The sequence below is a fragment of the Falco punctatus genome, assembly GCF_963210335.1.
Source record: "Falco punctatus genome assembly, chromosome: 9".
Taxonomy (NCBI): Eukaryota; Metazoa; Chordata; class Aves; order Falconiformes; family Falconidae; genus Falco; species Falco punctatus.
In genome coordinates this window covers 1334111-1356607 of record NC_137589.1, presented here as the reverse complement: position 1 = coordinate 1356607, position 22497 = coordinate 1334111, and the positions used below count along the sequence as shown (strand labels likewise).

Genomic DNA, 22497 nt, shown 5'->3' with positions numbered 1-22497 from the left:
TAATTCAGGTAGGTGAGAGAGGATAACAGGCAATTGCTGTGTGCATGGAGAGCAGGGTCTCAGCTCACCCCTTCGCTATGTCAGGAACAAGGGAACTGAAATTTCCAACTGGAAACCACAGTCCAACCGAAATGAGAACCAGCATCTTAAAACCAGGGATTTTTTTCCTTGGAGGCTGACACTCGCCCACCCTGGGAGAATGCGGAGAGGAGCACAGGCAACAGCTGTAGGAATCAGTACATCTCCATCGGTCTCCTCTTTACCTCCCTGGTTAATTGGTTGTAACAGCGGCTTTTTCTTGCCTGGAATAAATGAGGTGTCACTTTTCTGGGACAGTGCTATGAGAGCAACTGCGTGCTCACCCTCCCAGCATCAGCCAGAAAAAAACAGCTCTGAAAGGGCTATGGGAACGGAGTCTAAAGGCTAAACTTAATTTGGCTTGTGCCTCCACTGTCCTCCTCAAACAGCTGTAAACTTTTCCCCAAGCACATTTTGGTTTGACATTTGACTATTTCCAAGCCAGGCAGCCCAAAAGCCCACCAGAGGCGGTGACTGCAAATGTCCCAGAGGTGCTGGGTATGTGCTGCGGGTGAGGTGGCAGGTTTTTATCAGTGAGTGTTGCTCCTCAGAGCACTCACACAAGAAAGGGCAGAGGGGAATGCCCCGATGCCACGTTCAGTCCTTGCTTTCTGAACAATCAATTCTCCCTTGCTTGCCAGAGATGGGAAATCTTTGCCAGTTATGTTTGCAAATGTAATTAATTGTTCTCAGCACACCATTTCCAAGGTTCTTCAAGCGTATGTCAACTAGAGCAATATGAGAGACATGCTCAGGCAATAACACAGGAGATGGCAAATCCCTCCTCTACATGGCAGATTGTGGTAGAACAACCTCAGCATCGTGGCGGAGGGGATGATGCCCTGCAGAAGCTCTCCCAGGGCAGCAGCATATCATCCAGGAGAAACAGTATAGGGCTGGGTGGCCAAAACCTTGGAAGGGCCCTGCGAGGGCACCTGGCATGCATGTGGGTAACGCAGACTTCCCCTATTAACACAATGGTGAGCAGTTTCTTGGCTAGAGCTCTTTCTCTCAAAGAACAAAAGTAGCTTAAATGGCAAGTGTAGAAAGACCTTGCTCATTAAATGGGTTTATTATTTCCTGAGCTCTGTTTAATCATCCTTTTAAAGCCACTGCTTGCTAATTGAATGCTTCCCTTTTTATCAGGAGATAAAAGAAATGAGAAGTTGTTGGAAATGGTTGATTATACACATGTATAAGTACACCGGGTTGCTTAACAACTCTGGTAGATGAGAAATTTATATTTACCCTAAACCAATCATCTGTTTCGTTATCCCTGTTTTCTGGGGACTTTCCACAGTTCCCTTTGCAAAGGACCTTATGCATGAAATGAGCTACTTGTGGTGGCTGCAGTTTGAGAACACCCAGCACCATGCAAACATGCATCCCAGTGTGCCTGTGTCTACACAGGTGACAGACAGCAGGTCAGCGCCAACTGCTGCGAGCCAAGAGCATAGGGCAACAGCAGGATATCCCACACTGATGTGGCTGGGACATTTCTCCATGGCTGAGGTTTGATACTTGTGGCCTTACGGTATATATGAACATATGCAATAGGGAGCTCACTTTCTCTCCATCTCTAAGCAGCCATATGTAGAAAACATCACCAGGGACTGAATGAGAAAAATACAAACATTTGGCAAGTACACCCATAGTGTTCAGAAGTATTTGTGCTCTGACCACATCCCTTCCCTGTTTTATTTGCTCCGAGAATTTGTGTGAATTCATCTATACAATTGTTCAAAAAAAAATCCAAAAGTTCCAAATGTGTAATATTGCTAGAAAAGAGATGTTAAGGTCATTTACACAAGCACTGCCATCAAAAACGTGCTTTCCTTTCCAAGAGCAGCAGCTCTGTAACATGTGACGGCTGCTCAGCTCCCCTTGCAATAACCAAGAGAGGGAAACCAAATCCAAAGTCTGAGTAATTGCAGCTTTGAGAGCTACTGAAGACATCCATAGGACAGTCATGGCATGGCCGAGGAAATGCAAGCTTAGCCAGGGCAGCCTATGTGCAGAGAAGGCAACGTGGGCACAACGGGCGCCCGCTGAGCCAGCGCGAACCCTACCAGCACACTGGCACCCTGCCCTGCTCCAGCCTCCTAGAGGAAATCTTGCCTTGAACTGCTGAAGGAAAATATTTTTCCAGTGCATCATGGAATAGAAATTAGCTAAAAGTGTGTCTCACTCCAAGGAAAGTCCTCACGCCCTGCACTGCATTTCTTTAAAAAAACAACACTGGACTCCTTTCTTGCTAAAAATATTTTGATTGCAAAGGCAATTCACTGCCTATGTTTTTGAAAATTAAGTATGGAAACCAAAGCACACATGCTGCAATAAGGAGTGATATTTGGGATGGAGGACTAACTTCAAGGGACAGGGAAGGGAGCAGGAAAAGTAGCTCCTTTGTGTTAGTGTCAATAATTTGCATCTCTAAGTAGAGTGCAGCAATGGAGACAAAGCTGCAGGCTTGGGCATCCCTTTGCACCACTGTCAACACAGTAGGGCTCCTAAATCAAGCCCAGATATAATTCCATATAGATATATGGAATTATATATTTTATATTATAAAATATCATTCCTTTTATAAGAAAGGATGCCCCGTATCTGGGCTGCAGATACCAACACAGCCAAGGGACATCAGCAGGATTTCCAAGAGATTTACCAGTGGTGGAGAGCACTTTGGAAGGAGTTGGCTTTGCTAAATAGCTAGGCAGTTTGCGAACAAAGTAACCCTATTTTTATTCCCCAAGCATAAATAACACATATAACACAATTGCAGGGAGAGAGAGAGAGGAAAACAGAAGTTAAATGAGCTAAACTGTAAACACGGACACTTTTTGAAAAAGATAAGTGTGAAGTGAATGAACCAAAACTGGCTTAAACACAGGGGAGAGTGGATAATCGAGTCCAGGAATTAAAGTGAAAAAACAGGAGATGCAGTTTAGAAGGACGTCTATCGAGCAGCATACCAAAAGATCAGGAAAGTCAAGTCAAGGATAATCCGATCCCAGCAGGATTTGTGCAAAGTGCTGTTCTCTGACTACAAACACTCTGCTTGGGCCTATTTACAACTTACTGTTATTTTGGCTCGTTGATAAATGCTGTCACTCTTTCCTGCATGATGACGGGTTTTAGATGAGCTGTGGAAGAGCGGGAACTTGCGGTGGGTTATGATGGACTGACCAGATGCTCTTGTATAGCGGGAACCTGCCCTGAGCAGGCACAGGGACCCACCAGCTTCCAGCCACCTGCCAACAGTTTGTCCAACACCAACACAGTTTTCAGCTCCAGTCTTTAAACTGAATTATACATTTACTGGGGGTACTTAGGCTTTGCAGCATTCACAGCAATATTGGAAATGGGGAACAAAACACACCACCAAGAAGATGTAACTGGACCCCCCATTCCTGCCATGGGTTCAGAGCAGCAGGGCACACGCTCTTGTTTCCCCGCGTTGCTTCTGCTATTTTTAATGCACTGCTGCAGCTAGTCTAGGAGCCTTCTGCGTGGAGAAGGAAGCAGAGGAGACGGTAGAGGTAATATCAATTTTTCTGCTAGTCTACATAAAGCAGTATGATTTCCAATTTGTAGCATTCATTTTCAAGTGTATTGCTTTGACAAGGCTGTACCCACAAGCTAATGCATTGCAGGTGGAGCTCGTGCTGGATTGCAAAATGGTTTTACACCGGCCTGAGCTCAGCAGGGGACTGGGCCACGAGCTAGATTGTTTTTATATTTGCTGTTTTGGAAGACAGGAGCTTTGGCATTTGGCTGTATGTGTTTCATTGCAGCAGCTGTGCCAGCAAGCGCTTGGGGGAAGGTACAGAGCCCCAGCACATGGTTTTTCCAACAGCAAGGGTGTGCAGCTCTGCTGCTATCATGGTATGGGGAGATGAACCAATTTAGGGCCTTCCAGCACCCCAGGTTCATAGGGGATGTGCACTTCCATGGGCAGGGCTCAGCCAGCTCGTCACCTGGAGCTGCACTTGTGTTACAGGGTCCTCTGCTAATACTACTGCTGCTAAATGACATGCTGGTTTGCATAATAATTTGCTTAAAGACAAAAAAAAAAAGTCATCCCAGAGAAGAGTAGAAAATTCAGGCATGCCCAGGCAAAATACTGGTGTGCAGCCCAATGGCCACATTGAAAAATGGAGGGTCTCTACTTCCAAGGGCTCAACAGGCAGCGTGCCCAGAGACCCCAGCCCCTCTGCAAACTGAACCACAGCCTTGGCCTCCAGAGAGGGAAAAGCAGCAGCATAGGGAAACAGGTTATTTCTTAAAGACTTTGGAAATTCATAACTGCCTCCAGCCCCTTGCTTAGCAAAGAGGCAGCTCAGGCAGTGTATGCTCCCTGCTCCACGTTTTCACCTGCTGTGGGGGGCAGTGAAGCCAGGACCAAGCCCACTTGTTCTCCTTAACAGCGTAAGCCTTGAGCTGGTGGCGATACACAATCCCACAACATAAGCCAAAGGAAGCCATCCATTACTGGGTTTTTTCTTGTTTTTCAGGCACTCCTAATGCAGTGTAGCTGAGGTTATACTGTCAGCAGCACATCTGCCTGTCCTTCAGGCTCAACACACATTTGAGTGATTCTTCTCCCTCCCAGTCCCTGACTAGCTGATTTTCTGTGGCTAGGTGGAAGAGAAGAGCACCTTGTTTAATGAAAATCTGGGAACATGTCCTTCAATTGCTGGGAAGATGCAGGGATGCAGTGCTAGGGTATACTGTATATTATCTTATTAAAAGCATCATGTCAGAAGTACAAGGAAGAACTAGAGCTATTGCATATTTCATATTAGACTATCCTTAGCAGCATGCAAGACAGCCATGAAGATTGCTTCAGGAAGTATTCTGGCTGTGGAACATCAACTAAGGGTGGCTCACTTTATTATTTTTTTTTAAACTTTGGAGTGATGTCACTATATTCATATATGATATATATATATCATATATTCATTTGCTGTAAAGTAGGTGTCAGACTCTAGCTGACATGGGTTGGGTAATTACCGTTACTCACAGTAGCAGCTAAGACCATTTAATAAAGTATATATATTTAGCATAGCAGTCAGGATAAATGTTTGTTTATAGAAATAGAAATAAAACCCATGTGCAAAACCATCTGCTTCTGACATAACTGTCAGAAGGAACTGAGTTACTACCAGCCACTGAACCATCAGCTTTACCATGGGTTTGCATGGGTGCAATTGAAATTACCAAGAGTGTCAGCCACAGTACATTCTCCAGTTGTTTTTTTTCTTTGCTGGGCTTTTTTTTCATTTAATTGGGAATCAGTCTGGAGCTGGCTGGACTAAAAAACAAACAGTGTTTCTGATTCCCTTGGACCAAAATCAGTTTTTTGCTGGGCTTCCTGCAGCTGGTTCCCCTGGCAGCCCTCGGGGATGCCGATATGGGAGTGGGGCCCTTGATGCCCCACTGCCTGCCTGCCCACTGGGAGACAGCATGCTAAATACACATTTGAAGAGCCAGTGAGAGAAAATAAGTGAGATTCAATATATAACGTCTTCTCTGCAGGAGTATTACGGACAGACTGGTGAAGAAAAACATACCAGCCTGTCTGCTGCTTCAAAATAACTATGTTAAAGAAAGTATCAAAACCCCCACTTCCTCTTTATTCTGTCCAATACTACCAAATACCTGTTGAAAAACACGATTATTTTATCACCATGAAGGTTTTATCATGGAAAGATAATCACAAGCTACTTAGACAGGCCAAGAAATAGCTGACAACTCCACTGAGTGTAATAAAATTCTTTCTTCTCATAGTTAAAGCCTAACAACAGAGATTAAAGACCTCCAGAAACATGGGCAGAAGTCTAGAAACATGTTTTTCATGCCCAAAGCCCTGAGGAAGAGGAGTGTGACTGGCTTCAGGAGGAGCGGTGGGATCCTGCCTCAGCGGAACAACCTGGATGTGTGATGGCTGGCGGTGATGGCAGCCACCGGTGCTGGGATGAATAAATCAGCGCTGGGATGTAAACCCACAATTCCTTCTTCTGAATGCATTTCAGCTTACTTATGGCATTCTGCATAATTTGTATTATAATTCCCAGCATATGAAGTAAACAATCTTACGGCTTTTTTGTTTTGTTTTTCCCTAGTATCTCTCCTGTGGCAAAACTTTACTCCTAACAGACAAATGCAGAATACTTAAAGAGATCAGCAAAGCAGAGAGGAAAAAGTTGCTTTTCCTCCTCCCAGTCTTCACTTCGGAGAACACCACACAGAAAACTCCATGGTCACAGTGCAGGGGAACCCCACGATGAGCGCCATAGGGCAAGCCAAGGCTGCAGACCCTTGCTGTAAAGAGCAACTCTTTCTTTTAAGGAAATATTCGATACTGGATAGCCTAAGGGGCAGGCTCTGAAACCTGTCTGAGGAACGGGTATTTTTGGAAAGAGCTGAGGCCATGCTCCTGGATAACATGGGTGCCCAGAAGGGTTGCTCTGTCACTACTTGGCTTTGGTGTCACAGTGTGAAACCCATGAAGTCTACAAGCTCAAGGGAGTGGCGCAGGTCCTCACTTTTCACATTTTCCTACTCACAATTCAATAAACGTGCTGCTGTAGATCAGATGTATGAATGACACCCAATCCCAGCACCAACTTTGAGATCCTCAGCAGTTAAAAATCTTATTTCTGTATTGACACCATGACATGATAGCTTCGCCCCCAGCCAGAGCATGTCCTTACCTGCATTGTGTACATTGAGCCACAGGCACGTGCATGTAAATTACTTGTACATCACATCACGGGGGCAGTCCCACCACCTCTGTGCACATGGCTATGGGGTGTGAGTCAAGTAGTGCCTGTGCCTTTACCTCCAGCATTGCTGAGCTACTCCTTCTGCAGGACTGTTGCAAACTAATCCCACCCAAAAGCTGCTTGCCCAGGTTTTATTTACCTATGAGATATGTAGCGATCATTGACTGTTGGGAGGCACTGAAACCGGGCTGAAGTGCCTTGGAGCAGATCCCGAAAAAAACCCACGGTATCACCAACCACCTTAGCAGAGGCAGGCGTGCCAACACCAAACTTCCAAGGGGTCAGGAATAGAGAGGAGCAGCCTGGGGAGCTCAGCTGGTCCCCTGCACCCCACAGCTTACAAAGAGTGAATCCTACTCTGCCAGGAGAGGAAGATCCCAGTTATCCAGGTGATTTGACAGGCTGGATAAAGGAAACAGGGGATTCATTAAATTACCTGATGGCATTGCCAAAATGAAATTTTAAAATCACAATGGAAAAGCATAAGCTCTGATTTTTAACTCTTTTTGGTTTTTTTAGTGACACAGAAATTCCCCATGGAAACCACCCTTAGCCAGCCGGCCGGTATTGCTTGCCTCTCCTTCCTCTGCCATTTTACCGAAGCCCCATGTAGCCATGCCAGCATCAGCAGCAACATCCCCAGTAAAAGGGATGAGGAAGACCCCTCATCGAGCTATAATTCAGTCAGTTTGTGGTTTATTTATTGTACTATATTTTGGAGTTTTTACTGATTTTTTTTTTTTTTTTTTTTTTTAGAAAAAACAAGAATTGAAAAAGTTACTCATGTAGTCCATGGAAACAGTGAGCAGAATATTCATGCTTTTCATTTCAGTATGGAAATTTGTAGTTTGCACTTTAGAAAAAATATTAAAAGTCAAACCAGATTTTTTTATATAATTGCCTAAAGCAAATACTTTAATTTTAAAGCAGCACACTGATCCGCTTTTTCCAAAGCAACCTCAGGCAATAGAGATTTTTGTGTAACAATTTCAAAAGTTGACATGCTAACAAACTCTCTTTGTTCATAGCAACTGCAGGGACTTTAGCAACATAAAGTGAAGGCAGAGACGAAAGATTTAATAATTTTTAATTGGCCAATGTTTGCGCAAATTGGCACTGACAAAAGTATTATCTGTAGAGCGCATCTGCCACCCATAATTCTCCTCTGTGAAAAGCCAAAGGCCCTGCCAGTGCTTTATCTGTGCTTGTCTGCTCTAAGTGTCAGGAGCACAGAGATGATCAGTTCTGCTTTACTGAGACCTTTCCTTGCTCATCAACAACGGCAACTTATTACTCACTCAACCAATACCCACCTAAGTGATTGTGATACCAAGAAACTACCTGCATTTTCAGGTCAGCAGCGTTCAGCTGCTGCAGGGTATAAGCAACAGCAGCACGGCGGTGGCTGTAGGAGCCAGCAGCCAGACCCGTGCCTGTGCGAGAGGCTCAAAACGTGACCTTCCACCGCCCATGGGCTGCAGAGCATTTTGCAGCTCAGACCATGGAGGCATGCCCCGCGTACACAGATCCTGCTCCAGGGCCACCAGACAGTCAGCAGAAAGGCTCAGCAGTGAATTTAGATGTGCTGAGCAGCCACGTGTCCTTGCAAAGGAAAATGCAAAGCCACCTTCTCCCACACAGCCCACAGCCCTGAGCCACCACTTTCCCTGAAGGTCATCAGGCCAACTGCATGGATGGAAAGTTATCTTGGGGCAAAACGTTACAGCATCCCTTGTAAATGACTGCTTTAGGGCCAGAATAATACATTGAGATTGCGAGCGCTGAAACAACATTTGCTTAGAATCAGAGAACCGTTTTGTTTGGAAAAAACCTCTAATATCATCAAGTCTAGCCGTTAGCCCAGCACTGCCAAGCCCACCACCAACCCGCGTCCCTAAGCGCCACATCTATGTTGCGGCACTCTCAAAACTAGCCCGCTGCCACAAGGCTTTTACCATCACATTCCAGGTTAACTTCAATAAGTAGTCCCTGTACCTTGCTCTGGGATGTCCCCCACAAGGTTTCAACAGTTCATCTACTGTTCGTGCTCTTTCTTCACACTCTTCAGGCCAGCCCACCCGGCTTCTTGCCTCTGCTGCATCCTTCTCCTTGTCTCTCCTCCATCCAGGGAACACTCTCTCTCTCTCTCTCTCTCTCTCTCTCATTCCTCTACAATTCCTCTACACATCTACAACACACATTTTAAATACCCCCAGAGGTGGTGACCCCATCACTGCCCCGGGCAGCCTGTTCCAGTGCTTGACAGCCCTTTCAGTGGTTTTGGTGTTGGTGGTTTTTTGGTGGTTTTTTTTCTAATACCTAATCTAAACCTCACCATTGAAAAGCAGCAGAGGGTGAGGGTTTGCTTTGTACCATTTTTGCAGACACTATGCAGATACTCAGCAACCCAAAGAAGCAGAAGTGCCAGCCCCACCATTGCCCCCTGATGTCAAATAAAGGCTTTCAAGGCTGCTTTTGGGCTGTCCCCCTACTCAGCATGAAGCATGCAGACAGCCTGAGGGGTATGGTCTCCAAAATAAATCTCTAGGATAAATACAGACTGACTACATCATCTCTTTTATGTGTGCTGTATTCAGCTGTGCGTGTTTGCAGTTACCAGGTGATTATATATTTGGTCTTGCAGAATGAGAAATAATGAAAATTATTTAATCATTTCTGTAAGGAGGCCAAATATCCATTAAACTCATGACTTTTCTGATACAGAAAAGAGAAGAACTTATAACTTGCAAGAATTAAAGACTATAAGGATCTCTCATAAGACAGGACCCTGTCCCAGGAGATAGGTGCTGCAGATGACAAGCAATAACTACCCCCACTACTCACTTCAAGTTAATTAAACACAAAGAAAACCAACTCGGGAATATATTTTTTCAGGATTATTTTTCCCCGTTGTCCTGGTTTCAGCTGGGATGGAGTTGGTTTTGTTCTTGGTGGCAAGTAGAGTGCTGTGTTTTGGCTCTGATGTGAGAGCAACATTGATAGCACACTGATGTTAGTTGTTGCTGGGTGATGTTTATACTAAATCAAGGACTTTTCGGTTTCCTGGGCCCTGCCAGCGGGAGGGCTGGAGGGGCACGGGAAGCTGGGAGGGGACACAGCCAAGACAGGTGACCCCAACTGGCCAAAGGGACATTCCATACCATATGGCATCATGCTGAGTGTATAAACTGGGGCAAGAAGAAGGAAGGGGGGGACATTTGGCATTGTGGCGTTTGTCTTCCTGAGTAGCTGTTAGGTGTGATGGAGCCCGGCTGCCCTGGGGATGGACGACCCCCCACCTGCCCGTGGGCAGTGGGGGATGAATTCCCTGCTTTGCTTTGCTTGTGTGCACGGCTTTTGCTTTACCTATTAAATGGTTCTTATCTCAACCCTTGAGTTTTACATTCCTTTCTGATCCTCCTCCCCATCCCTCTGGGTGAGGGGCAGTGAGCGAGCGGCTGCGTGGGGCTGGGTTGCCGGCTGGGGTTAAACCACAACACCCCTCTATGGCTTCTCAGTGTGGGGATGAAGGGATGGCCAGGTTTCAGATGCAGTAATACACTCAAAAAAAAAAAAATAAATCTAACAGAAGCAGTTCAGGTAGCCAATCTACCTTTTGGCTTCTCCATGGTCCAAGGAGGACAGAAGGGACCTCTCAGAGCAAGTCATCCTGCCCATAAAGGCTGTTTGCTGGAGGTGGTGGGCAGGAGGGATTTCCTGGGCTGCAGACACAGCCTGGATGGCCACCAGCACTGAGTGTCCCTTCCTTAACGCAGTAACACCAGTTCAGCACTGCTCCCCTCCAGCAAACGGTCTCACATAATTCAAGAACAGAGGTGCCTTCCTCCTGGTTACTGCCCATCACCACTTCTCACTGGTTTTAGCTGCGGTGTGCGTGGCAGCATCACATGCTGTGCTGCTGCTTGGGACCGAGCGGGACCAGGACTGAAATCAAACAGATACTCCCTCTAGAAGGTATTAAATGAGGAAACAGAAGAGAAGAGAGAGCTCTCCAGTGGTCTGTAAATAATACATTTTAATTAAGGCCTGAATTCCACCTTAGGCCACTTACAAAAACTTATGAATGAATTAAATGCCTTTAATCTCCTTTAGGATTATAAGTATTAAACGGCAGCAGAGTGGAAAGAAGAAACGTCACACGTTGTACCGCCAAATCCAGCTCATTAGCATTGCTCGGGCGCTTCTAAAGTTTCTATTTTTGCTATTTTGTGACATTCCCAGGCAAAACATCCCAATACATTTCCTTTAGCCACGGACAACTCTTGGCTCTGCCCCTTCAGTCTCTTTGGTCCTGCCGCCCCACTCTGAGCACACTCCTCACTCTGAAAAGCATGATCAGCTGCTGCAGGGAAGAGGATTTTCCCCACTTTGTAACACTACAGCTACTCTGAATACTCTTGAGAAAATATTAGCAGCTTTTGTTTGAAAATAAAAATATACTGTTGCAATTTGCAAGAAGATCTATGCAGGTTAGACATATCAACCTCCAGTTGACTACATTTGAATTATTAAATCAATATCTTATTCTTTGAGGAGGAAAAATATCACAGCTTATGGAAAATTATTTTTAATACAAACAAAACACAGGGCTGGAAATTCTTAGCCTACCGTGCCTAAAATCACAGCCTTTTCAGATGCAGGAGGTCTTCATTAAAAATGCTTTCAAAAGTTAAATATATTCCTGTTTTTCATGCAGTGCTTGTTCCAAGCAGGAACACTGCTTCCCTGCGATGCCAGGGAAAAGCTTTTCCCTTCAAAGTAAGAAAAGGAGAAATATATTTAAAAGACATCTTGTTTCATCAGGTACAGCCTGATCTAAGAACACGGCAACGCAATGCTTGCAGCTCGCCTTCCAGACCGCTGCGCTCCGGCACGGTGCTGGGCTGCCCGGGATTTCCTAACACTCGTCTCTCCTTGTCAAGTTGCCCAGCTGCTTTTTGGGCAGATAAGGCTTGATTTAGTATCAGCAGGAGTTGATGCTGCTCCCAAAGTTGGGGGAAGGTGGTAAAGAACATAGGTTCTAACAAGCACCCCTGGAAGTGGTTTTCTTTTGTTTCATATATTTGAGGAGGAGATGCTGCAGAAGTTTGAGGAAGAGGCAGTGGAGGTTCTCGCATCAAGAAGGACAATATTGGAATTTAAACCTCACCACATTGCCATGAAAGCCACAAGGTAGAGGATTTGACTGGACAGCTGCTGTAGCTGGATATATAATATAAAAATTACTAACAAAAGGTGATGCTATGTTAAGAACATGTTTTACAAAAGCTGGGAATTGCACAAAGGAGCTGGTTGTATATAAGGAAAAAAACCCAAAGGATTTTGATTGGTTAATCCCCAAGTGGTTTGGTTCAAAGTCAATGATGGCTAAAGAAAAATAGTTACCAACAGACAAATGTGGAAAAAATAATTTAGAAGAATATAGACTAGTCCTTATAGCACAGCAAATCGTATGCAGAGTAAAACTAGAAACCCTTAAACTCAATTGAAAAGGTGCCTGAAATTTCACTTTCATGCAAGAAAAGAATTTACAAGGACAGGCTTTTTTTATCTCTAGATAAATAACAAGCTCTCAGAGAAGTAGGAGTTTTCAGAGCCTGCAAATAATAATAATAAAAGGATGAACGGGCAAAGCAAGCTGTACCTTTTTTTCTATCAGAAGGTAGCTCCAAAAATATCAGCTACAGAAGACATTGTGATATATATTTTGAAAATTATTTTCAGAGTTAAATACTGACAAACTATTCAGATATAAAATTAGAAAAAGAAGAAAAGGGGAATATGCTGTGGTCTTCCATGAAGATGACAGGAACAGCTATAACTAGTTTTAAAAAAACAGAAAAATTCCTTCATTTTCCTCCCCAAAGATAAACCCTGCTGAACACCTGGGTATAGAACTACAATGGATCAGAAATGAGTTGTAAGCAAATACAAACATCTCTGATAAGATCAGAGTCCAAACATCTTTGATGGGGAGAAACACCAGGAAACACAACAGGCTGAAGGAGGCTGAAATACAAACGGAGAGGAGCCGCTCGCAGCGCCACCACTGAAGCGGGGCAGAGCGCTGACTTTTTGGCAATTTGCAGGCAAACACAATCCTGCTGCAGGAAAAACTCTGGGGCTGCACGGCATCGGCTTCAAGGCTTCACATGACCTCCACCGTGTGTTCACCACCGATGTGCTGATGGATCTGACTCAAACTTAGGAGGCTTGAAACAGCAGAAACCGTTTAATCACCCGGCAGGTAGGATGAGTAGCAATGGGAAATGCTTAACAATAAGAAATGTGAGAACAGGTACCTAGGGATTAATTTATGCTAAAATTAGGTTGGATATTAGGAAAAATTTCTTCACCCAAAGGGTTGCCAAGCATCAAATCAGGCTGCCCAGGGAAGCAGTGGGGTCACCATCCCGGCGGGTATTTAAGAGAGGTGTGGATGTGGCACTTAGGGACATGGGTTAGCGGTGGGCCTAGCAGTGCCAGGTTAATGGTTGGACTTGATGATCTCAAAGGTCTTTTCCACCCTAAATGATTTCATGACTCTAGAACAAAGGCAATCATCAAGCAGAAACATGAAAGACTTGCATTTGCCTTATATCTGTATGGTAACTGCATCTAATGATCATGTTTTGCTATGACCACTGAAAAAAACTCCATAAATAATAAATGTCGTAGGTACAAATTAAAGCTGAGAGACAATTGCAGAATGAGTGCCTAACCTGAGAGGCAGGAAGAAATCTGTCTTACTCTGGGTGGCTGATGGAAGGGTAGGGGAACTTTCTATCAATACATTAGGCAAATGACCACAAAAGGAGGGAAAGAACAATTGTAACATGTTTTCTATGTTTGCATTTGGACTGGAAATAAGATAAAAAATAATACTGTCATCATGAAAGGACTAAAGTCTGGGAAGGCATCAGGCGCCTCTGCAGGGATGTAGGAGCAAAGGGAAGAGCAGAGAAGTGTAGACCAAAGTCCCTGCTCTCTTTGCTATTTTCCAAATTTAAGCATTCGTGATCCAAGAGGTGAAGCCTGTCTTTGCTGATGTCAGCAGGAACTTCAACAAACCCCTTTATCTATGCATTAATTTAAGGTTATCAGTTAGTTATTAGGAAATTTGGATGCTTAGAAAATTTAAACCTACTGTTATCAATGTCATGTACATTCAGCCAAGCCAGCAACTGCAGTGTCCCATGTGCTGACACTTGAAAGGTGGGTTCCTAACATATTTTCATACACCCACCTATTTCATTTATACTGCTACATATTTTACCTCATTTCTTGAGAAACCACATTAACACACACCAAAACTACAGATAGACATCTGCAGAGTTTTGCATTAATATCCTCCCCCTGCCTCCCCCACCCAGTATAGGATGCTTGAGGAAAAAAGTTCAATTTAAAGCAGTTTTGACAAACTAGAAAGCATTTAGTCAGGGATAGACCATTTACAGGTAAACAGGAGTACCCAGTTTACTATCTCAAGGTAACTTTTCACAAACTCTTCAAAAGCTAAATACTCTAAATCAGGTTCAGATCTTTCTCTCTGTAGCAATGTGCAAAAATTGGTCCCCTTTCCAAGAGGAAGCATTTTTTTCTGCATTTGTAGTCACTACCCTGTTTTCCTTCCTGGTGTGAAGACATTATCAAATATAGCAACTTCAAGACAAGTAAATGGAAGAAAACCATGAAAAACTGTCTGGATACGATGCAGCTCCGATACAAGCAAACTTGCCAGAAGTGTATTCATTATGAAAAGCATGTGGAGAGGCAACAATTCTGGATGTCACAGCCACTGCTGAGGAAATACAATATATAGATATTTCATTGATGGTTGGAAGGATAAATCAAGTTAAATTGCTCACAGAAGCAAACCCAAAGCATCTTGCTGTGAATCTAGAAAAGTAAATTTGTAGTCTCTTGGGAACATTGCCATCATTTGTTTTCATTTCTTTGACTTCTCTTCATTTATGCTAGAGATTAGCTCTCCCAACAATAATCACAGCAATATAAAAACGTTTTCCCAGAGGAATGGCATGAAAGTAATATTTACCAAAGTAAACCCAAGTGAGGAAATCAAAATAGGAAGAACTAAGTTTAAAACAAAACAGAGCCACCAACTACTTAAGAAAGGGAAACAAAATTACTGTAACTGCTGCTGAACAACTAAACGTCTACCCAAAAGTCTGTAGCCTTGTTAGAAGGCCAGGAAGCAGAGAAAAAAAAAAAAAAAAAAGCCAAAATTCATAAAAAACTATCAACAGTCTTTTGCATATTTTCACATTGCCCATGTTGTTCAGAATTTATTTGCCATGTTTTTTTTCATTTTTCCTAAAGAAAAAAACCCGTAAGATTATCACCTTTGTTTTCTCCTCCTATTTATTTTTAGCCAAATATAATCCCACTAAAGATGTATACAAACAAATTACTCTTGAAAAAGCATTACTCAAGCTAAGTGATTATTAGCATTTTATCAGCATGTAAAGCTAATATGCAACAAGCTGGAGCCTTTAGCAGTCCATTCCACCTCAACTTAGTTTTGAATTACAGCTTCCTTAATTTTTAGCACCTTGTTCACAGGGGAAGCAAAAACAGAGCTCCATCTGGATATGTACCCTGTGGTCAGCTTAAATTCATTCTTTTTCCTGAAGCAGTTTCCCAATGTCCCAACCAACTTATAAATAAATCTGATATACATGTCCTGTTCCAGGTTGGTTTTTTGGTTTGTTTTTGTTTGTTTGTTTGTTTTTGAGTATTCAGGGCTCTTCTCTCTATACTGTTGGTTAAACTGAAAACCATTACATACTTTGTAATATTTTTTTTCTAACTTGAAAATTGAGGAAGCGCAGATATCTGAAACCCCCAAGTCACTTACCCGAGCAAAAGAAAACCAAGTCCATCACAGACATGAAATCCTGGAGCACCCAAAGGAAGAGACAGAGCAACAGGAGACCCCAACGAGGAGCAAGGAAGCAATTACCTAGATAAACATGGTCATGTGAGCAGACAGCAGGTGTTGTGCTTGTCCAGCACATGCAGCTGGGCAGGGGTGAGAGCAGCTCCACGGCATGATCTACCCTGATTCCTTGTCCCATGCCAAGACTGGGTATTGCTCAGACAAAAAACCCAATTGTTTCAAATATATAAATTTCCAGGCAAAATCCAACAATCAGAATGTTCAGGTTGGAAAGGACCTTAACAATCACCCAGTCCCACCCCCGCTGCTGTGGGCAGGGCCCCCTCCCCCAGCCCAGGCTGCCCCCAGCCCCATCCAGCCTGGCCTTGAGCACTGCCAGGGATGGGGCACCCACAGCTGCTCTGGGCAGCCTGGGCCAGCGCCTCGCCGCCCTCACGGGGAACAATTTCTGCCTCACAGCTCATCTGCATCTCCCCTCTCCCAGCTTAAGGCCATTCCCCCTTGGCCTGTCACCACGTGCCCACCTACAAAGCCCCTCTCCAGCTTCTTGCCGGCCCCTTTAGGTACTGGAAGTCTGCTTATAATAAGTAGTACATAAATAAATAAAAATATAAATATATAAAATACATAAAATACATATAAAAAGTGTATACATCACTTTCCATGTCCATGTGGGTCAAGCCACAATGGACTTAAATTAAAGCAAGAGAAGTTCACATTGGAAGGGGAAAACCTTTCCTGCCAAGAGCAGTTAGACTGGGGAATGAATTACCCGGGGATCTCTCAGATCCTCGTTTCTGCACGTTTGGAGAACCAAAATAGCCCAACACCTGTCAGGAGGGATTATACACAGCTCGGGCCGCTAGACACAGGGAATAGCTTAGAGGAACAAGGTGGTGGTCTTTTTGGGTTTTTTTTCCCACCCAAATATTCCAAGTTTAATTTCTATAATTCTTTCAACAAAGCAGACCAGGATCCGGTTTACTGAAATACAGCGGTGTTGAACAAATGCTATAGGATCAAAATCTTTTCATTTTGATAAAGGATTTTCTGGTCCTAAGAAATCCAATATGCTAAAAGCTTCATCAGCGCTAGCAGCTTCTTTCTGAAGGTGTGTCGGTTCGTTTTTGCTGCCTGCATTCTCAAACTCATTTTTAGTTCTGTCCCTTGGTGCTACAGCAGGCTTGGACTCCGCTGCTGATTCCATTTCATTTTCTTAGTACTTTAAAACACAGCAAAAGTCTTCTTCCTCTTATGACAAAGAAAGACTATAGTTATTAAAAATCTTGTTGGAGATTCTGTTTTAGTTATTTTTCCATTTCCCCCCTCTGTAGAAATAGCAAATTTGATGCTGTCACACAGTTTTATTGGCTCCTTTAGGACCACTCAAGGTCATTCAGAATTTTTGTTTCCCACTTTACCAAAAAAAAAAAAAAAAAAAAAGATGAAAACCTCTCAAACACCCACCACCACCCTTTTTTTTCTTTTTTTTTTTTTTTCATTTTCAGAAATCCGGTATACTTTGACCTTTTTCTACCTTCAACAGCCAGACCGTCACTGCTCATCAGAGGCTCAGGAGAAACAGCTGCAGCAGAACCACACCAGAAACCCCAGGCCATATCCTCCTGCCCAGCCCTGGCCCCAGTGACCCCTAGCTGGGGCTGTGACCGGGGCAGGCTGGACCCACCTGAGCACACAAGCTGAGAACTGGGCACAGGTCAGCGTCAGCCTCCTTGGGATCAGGCTCGGTGCCTACCTCCTGTCCGACAACAGATGCACATAGATGTGAAAGGCCGAGTGATTAGTTTGAATGTTTCTTGCTACTGGAGTAAAAAAATCCCCACGCATGAGTTGGAGAATCCTTGGTAGAGGGACTCCTAAGTGACCAGGCTATTGTAAATAGACCAGGGTTGGAGGAAGCATGACCCCCAAGAGTCTCCCACCCCTGCACTGGGAAAGTGACTGGGGATAAATTAAACCCCCTTGTTAATTCATTCATGCCAGGTGATCCTGTTGAGCCCAGAAATTAAAAGATGGATTACACTCATTTTAGTGTAACGGGTATTAGGAAACACAGGATTCCTGGAGAACTGAAAATGAACAAAATTTGTAACAATAACTTGAACAACCTAGTCTCAATCTACCCAGAGTGCTACTCTCTTGAAACCACTTCAGAAAAAATATCAGTGATTACTCAACTCAGGATTAATTAGATTTTCCTCTTGGTGACCTAGATAAAAGGAAGAGTGCCCCCATTTTAGATGGTAAAAAGAGAGTCTTGAAAATTAACTCCTAACTCATGAAAATCATCTTGTTCTTGTGCGGTTGTTCACGTTTGGTAAACATCCTCTCCTGCTGTGCTCTCCCCTCATAGCATGATCATGCGGAATAATGATGTCCCTTTCCAGACTTACTGCACTGGCCAAAGTCAGGCTTTTGGTTTGGGTTTCTTGTTTTTTTTAAGTCTTCCCTTATGTGAGCAATTCCTCTTCTCCTTGGTGTCCTCTAGTGATGGGGGCTGCACTCCCCTGGTCCAGCTGTGGCCACATCACCTTGCACAGGTGGGCTCTATTCAAAACTATTTTTGATGTGGTCATGCCGATGATGCTATAGCAGGCTGGCCCGTTTGCCTGTCCTTACTGTACCTTGGCCAAGACACTCTGAAGCGTGCATCCCAGCCTATGAAAATTTAGATATAGTGCAGAAAAGAAATAACTAATTCTGGAAAAACTATATTTCCTGAGAAAAATAACTGCTTCTGACCATTTAATGGAGCCTAGCAGTTTTTCAAAGTTTCCTGAAGAAGCTCAAAGCTGTGTGTGTGTGCTTTGTAAGTGAGCTGTGTGGACGGATGCTGCCTCCAAAGCCGCACCCAACACACAGGCAGCACTCTGCAGTCACGCTGGGGTATTATGTATGACTCCATAGGTGATCCATCTCTTGACTTACACAGCGAGGACTTCCTGCACCCACTAAGTGCTGTTAATGTGTAACGGTCACACATTTGTGGCCATCATTCTTGTGCAACTTCCACAGCAGCCACGAAGTTACTGCCTTGACATAATGAAATGGTGCAGTGTGCTCCTCCACCTCCTGGGTCACACCACGCAGGTCCTCCTTGACAAAACACGACCAAAACAAACACCAGGCCTCCTTTTTCTCTTCAGATTTGTTGAATTTGGCATTAGGAATAGCCTTGGTTTTCAATGCCTGGAGGGCAGACCAACCTCATCTCTAACGTCAACAAAACCAGCCTCATCTGACCATCTGCAGGACAAATGGGCAAACCTGGAGCCAAGCTTTTGGACCCATCAAAGGCATCTGCAACCTTCAAGGCCTTCCTGATTGTACAGCAGTTGTATTTTATTAAAACAGTATTATAAACAATAATAATCACAACTAGAATATGAAGGGCTATTATGTCCTATATACTATACCAATCCAAAGGATAATGTGGTAAAGCAAAAAGCACCTATATTCATCTCAGACTGTACTAAAAAGTTGTGACAGAAGGTCTTTCTTTGACATATTAGACATGAATACTAATTCATTTATATTCACAATGCTAAAGGGTGTATTTTGGAAAAAGTGGTATATAAATAAATAAAGGGGTTCCCCTCGACTTCATGGAGTTTTTGCATTATATACAGGATACACAAAAGCTGTTTGATTTTTCAAGCCCTGGCTCCGAGAACAGGTGCTCACGCTTTCGGCAGCAATGCATCCCCATCAGCACAGAGGTGTCTCAGTTGCACCCACCCCAGGACCAGCCCTGCTGCATCCACTCACCAGGCGGGGAAGGAATCAAACCCAGAAGAGGAGAACAGTCTCCACTACCACCCATAGGCAAACGGAATAAATACCCATCCCTAACAAGGTGCTCGGGTATTTAAGGTAAAACCTACAAATATTTTGGTGCTTCTTATTGTTATCCATGTTTCTATTTCAGCTCGGCAAAGAAATATTCTATTTCTATATAAGCAGAGGAGAAGGTAATGTGGTGGATGGGCTCTGCCATCATCTGAGGAGACTCCTGATGAGCAACAAAAAGCAGTCACTCCCAACAAAACCATTTTTCTTAAATACCAGTAAGAAGAGAACAGAATGTTTTAATTCGAGGCACCTGCAATGAGACTAGGATGTGTTAAGGGTACTGTGAAATGAATAGGTTATAAAAATACTATTTTGGGATGAGATCATATGCTTCCACAAACTTGAAGCACTTCTCTGAAGGTATTTCATTTCATCAACTATCAGCATTTTGCACTATAATATGCCTTCATATACACATTTCCTTCTGTTGCATCACAAGGCCAGTTGTGTTAATTTTAATATTCTTCCATTTTAAACAGAAGAAAACAGAGCCAAACTTGGAGGCTTTCTAACAAATACGGATCACCACCAGCGCTGACCACTTCTTGTGTTTTGCAGAATTTCCCAAGAAAATCAAAGAGATTATTCACTTGCCATCACACTTGCATTGTGACAGGGATTTATGACATTGTAAGGAAATGCTAAAATCAAGGAGAATCCCCAAAATATTAATACCCCATTTTATTTATATTTGAAATAGGGGATGGCAGTATAGGGTCTAGATACGCACATACATTTAAATCAGAAAACAACAGCAAGGGTACAAACCACTGAAACAGAAAAGCTCTCAGTCATAAAAGCCAGATCTCATCAGTTTTCTGTATCTTTTTTTTTTTTTTTTTTTTTTTTTTTTAACACGGAAAATTGCAAAACCTTATGAAAACCAGTGTGAAGTCTGCCTTCATGTCTACTGAAAGACCTATGCCTTTTTTCTGGGTCACTGCTGCCTAGCCCTACCATGCTTACAAGCGAACAGCATTTGTCTCTGCATAATTCATGCAGGATTCCTGCAACACACTGGGCTCTTCCAGTGATGTAAAAATAATTGTTAGATCAAGTTGTGAGTGGCTACCAGAAGTCTTGCAAAAGCCATGTAAATTCAAATGTCCTTGACCAATTTGCACTCCAGCTCGCTCAGTCCTGAAGTATCACCCTCACTTGCAAAGGTGAGGAAAAACTGGCAGCATCTGTTTAACGTGATAATGCCGACACAGCAACATGCCTCTCACTCACACCAACAGCAACTTGGGGACAGGTCCTGCTCTCACAGAAATAAATGACAATTTTTTTCCTGTAGAAACTTGCAACTCTACATGCTTTCTGAAACACATCTTATGTTAAGTACTCTTCTTTGAATTATTCTGAGTTCATTTTTCCAAAGGATTAGAAAATACCCTTTATTTCCTTGATTATAAAAAATATACAGCACACATCTAAAGAACAATTACCATTTGTTGGAGAAAATGTCAACATCACTCCTAGCAAATAGAAATCTATAAATCTATTAACTTAAAAATTAGGTCAACTGAGAAAATTATTATGATCACAGAGGAGAGTGTCTCTTTCCTGCAGCATAAAGAAGGGGATATACTGATGTTCAGCAGAGCTGTGCTGATTTACTCTAGCCACGATATCCTACCTTCGCAGTCAGAGTGCCTGTTTTGCTCCAAATGTGCTCAGAACTCCAACTGATTTTAGTGGAATTTCCATACAAATCAAGAGCAGTTGGAACTCTCTGATTTTTTCTTTCTCAAGTAAAAACCACACAACCTGCATTATTTTATCCAATATTTCAGAAAGTTTAGAAACTTAAACCCCCCTGAAAATTGGCTTAAAATATTTATTAATTAAAAAAGTTAAATATTTATTCATACAAATATGATGAGAAAAATCTCATGCAGACTTTTCACATACAGTAACATAATTCAAATCATATTGTGATGGTTTTACAAAATAACTTCTTTTAGGAACCTTGATGGAGAAGTGTTGCTATCGCCTGTGTGCCTGACAGCACGACTCATGGTAAGTAGAAAGCTAGTTCTGAAACTTAGTTTTCCTATGGAACATATGCCAAGATTTCCACACTCTTCACTAAGATTAACAATTAATATCTTATTACTACTACTCAGAGAACTGGACAGAGACGTATGAACACCGGGTAATTAATTCCTGCATACCACCGTACCTCTAAACACTTTATGTTAAAGCATAAAGTTGCCAAAAGATTGCTTTAGATAATTCCCCTAAATGATGAAAATATCTTGAGATTGTTATGGATGGCATCTGCTTCTGCTTAATTATAAATCTGCATTGGATTCATAATTTGTGTATATTACAAGTAATTTGCATAATTAAAACAATTACGGGATTGACATATCATGGCAATTAGAAATGCATCAAACTCTGAATGTTGTACAAAAGAGAGCTTCAATATGAAACATTAATTCTTTGAGAACAAAATACCTTTCAGATTCCTGCAGAACAGCCTTCACAAATTCAGTACATGTTCAATAAACTGTTTAGAGAAAGTTTTTCTCAGGGATATTCACTTCCTCGTCAAGCTGTTGCAAGTTTAACCCCGAATGCTTTTAGCCTTCATTTTAATTTCTTACTGCAGTCACAGCATGGACTTTTGTATTTATTGCCAGTTTCAGGAGGTTTTATCTCATTTTCCGTAGTCTTATCCTGTTTTCTTTGTCCCTCTTTTTAAGGATAAGTATGAACTGATTGAAAAAATGCTCTTGGTCCTTCTTCTTCTGAACAAGCCGAAACCGCTGATCTCTTCCATATTTCTCTGCAAATTCTTTAAATGTTGTT

General features: G+C 42.9%; 1 protein-coding gene across 2 annotated transcripts in view; it reads right to left on the bottom strand.

The window, feature by feature from the left end:
* TCERG1L (transcription elongation regulator 1 like) overlaps positions 1–22497 on the bottom strand; it is a 160046-nt gene that overhangs the window by 35905 nt on the left and 101644 nt on the right. For both annotated transcript variants that reach the window (XM_080403427.1, XM_080403428.1), the window contains exon 13: positions 1–22497. This exon is cut by the window's left edge and continues 35905 nt beyond it. In XM_080403427.1, the coding sequence (XP_080259553.1) occupies positions 22341–22497 (157 nt within the window). In that variant the 3' untranslated portion in view covers positions 1–22340.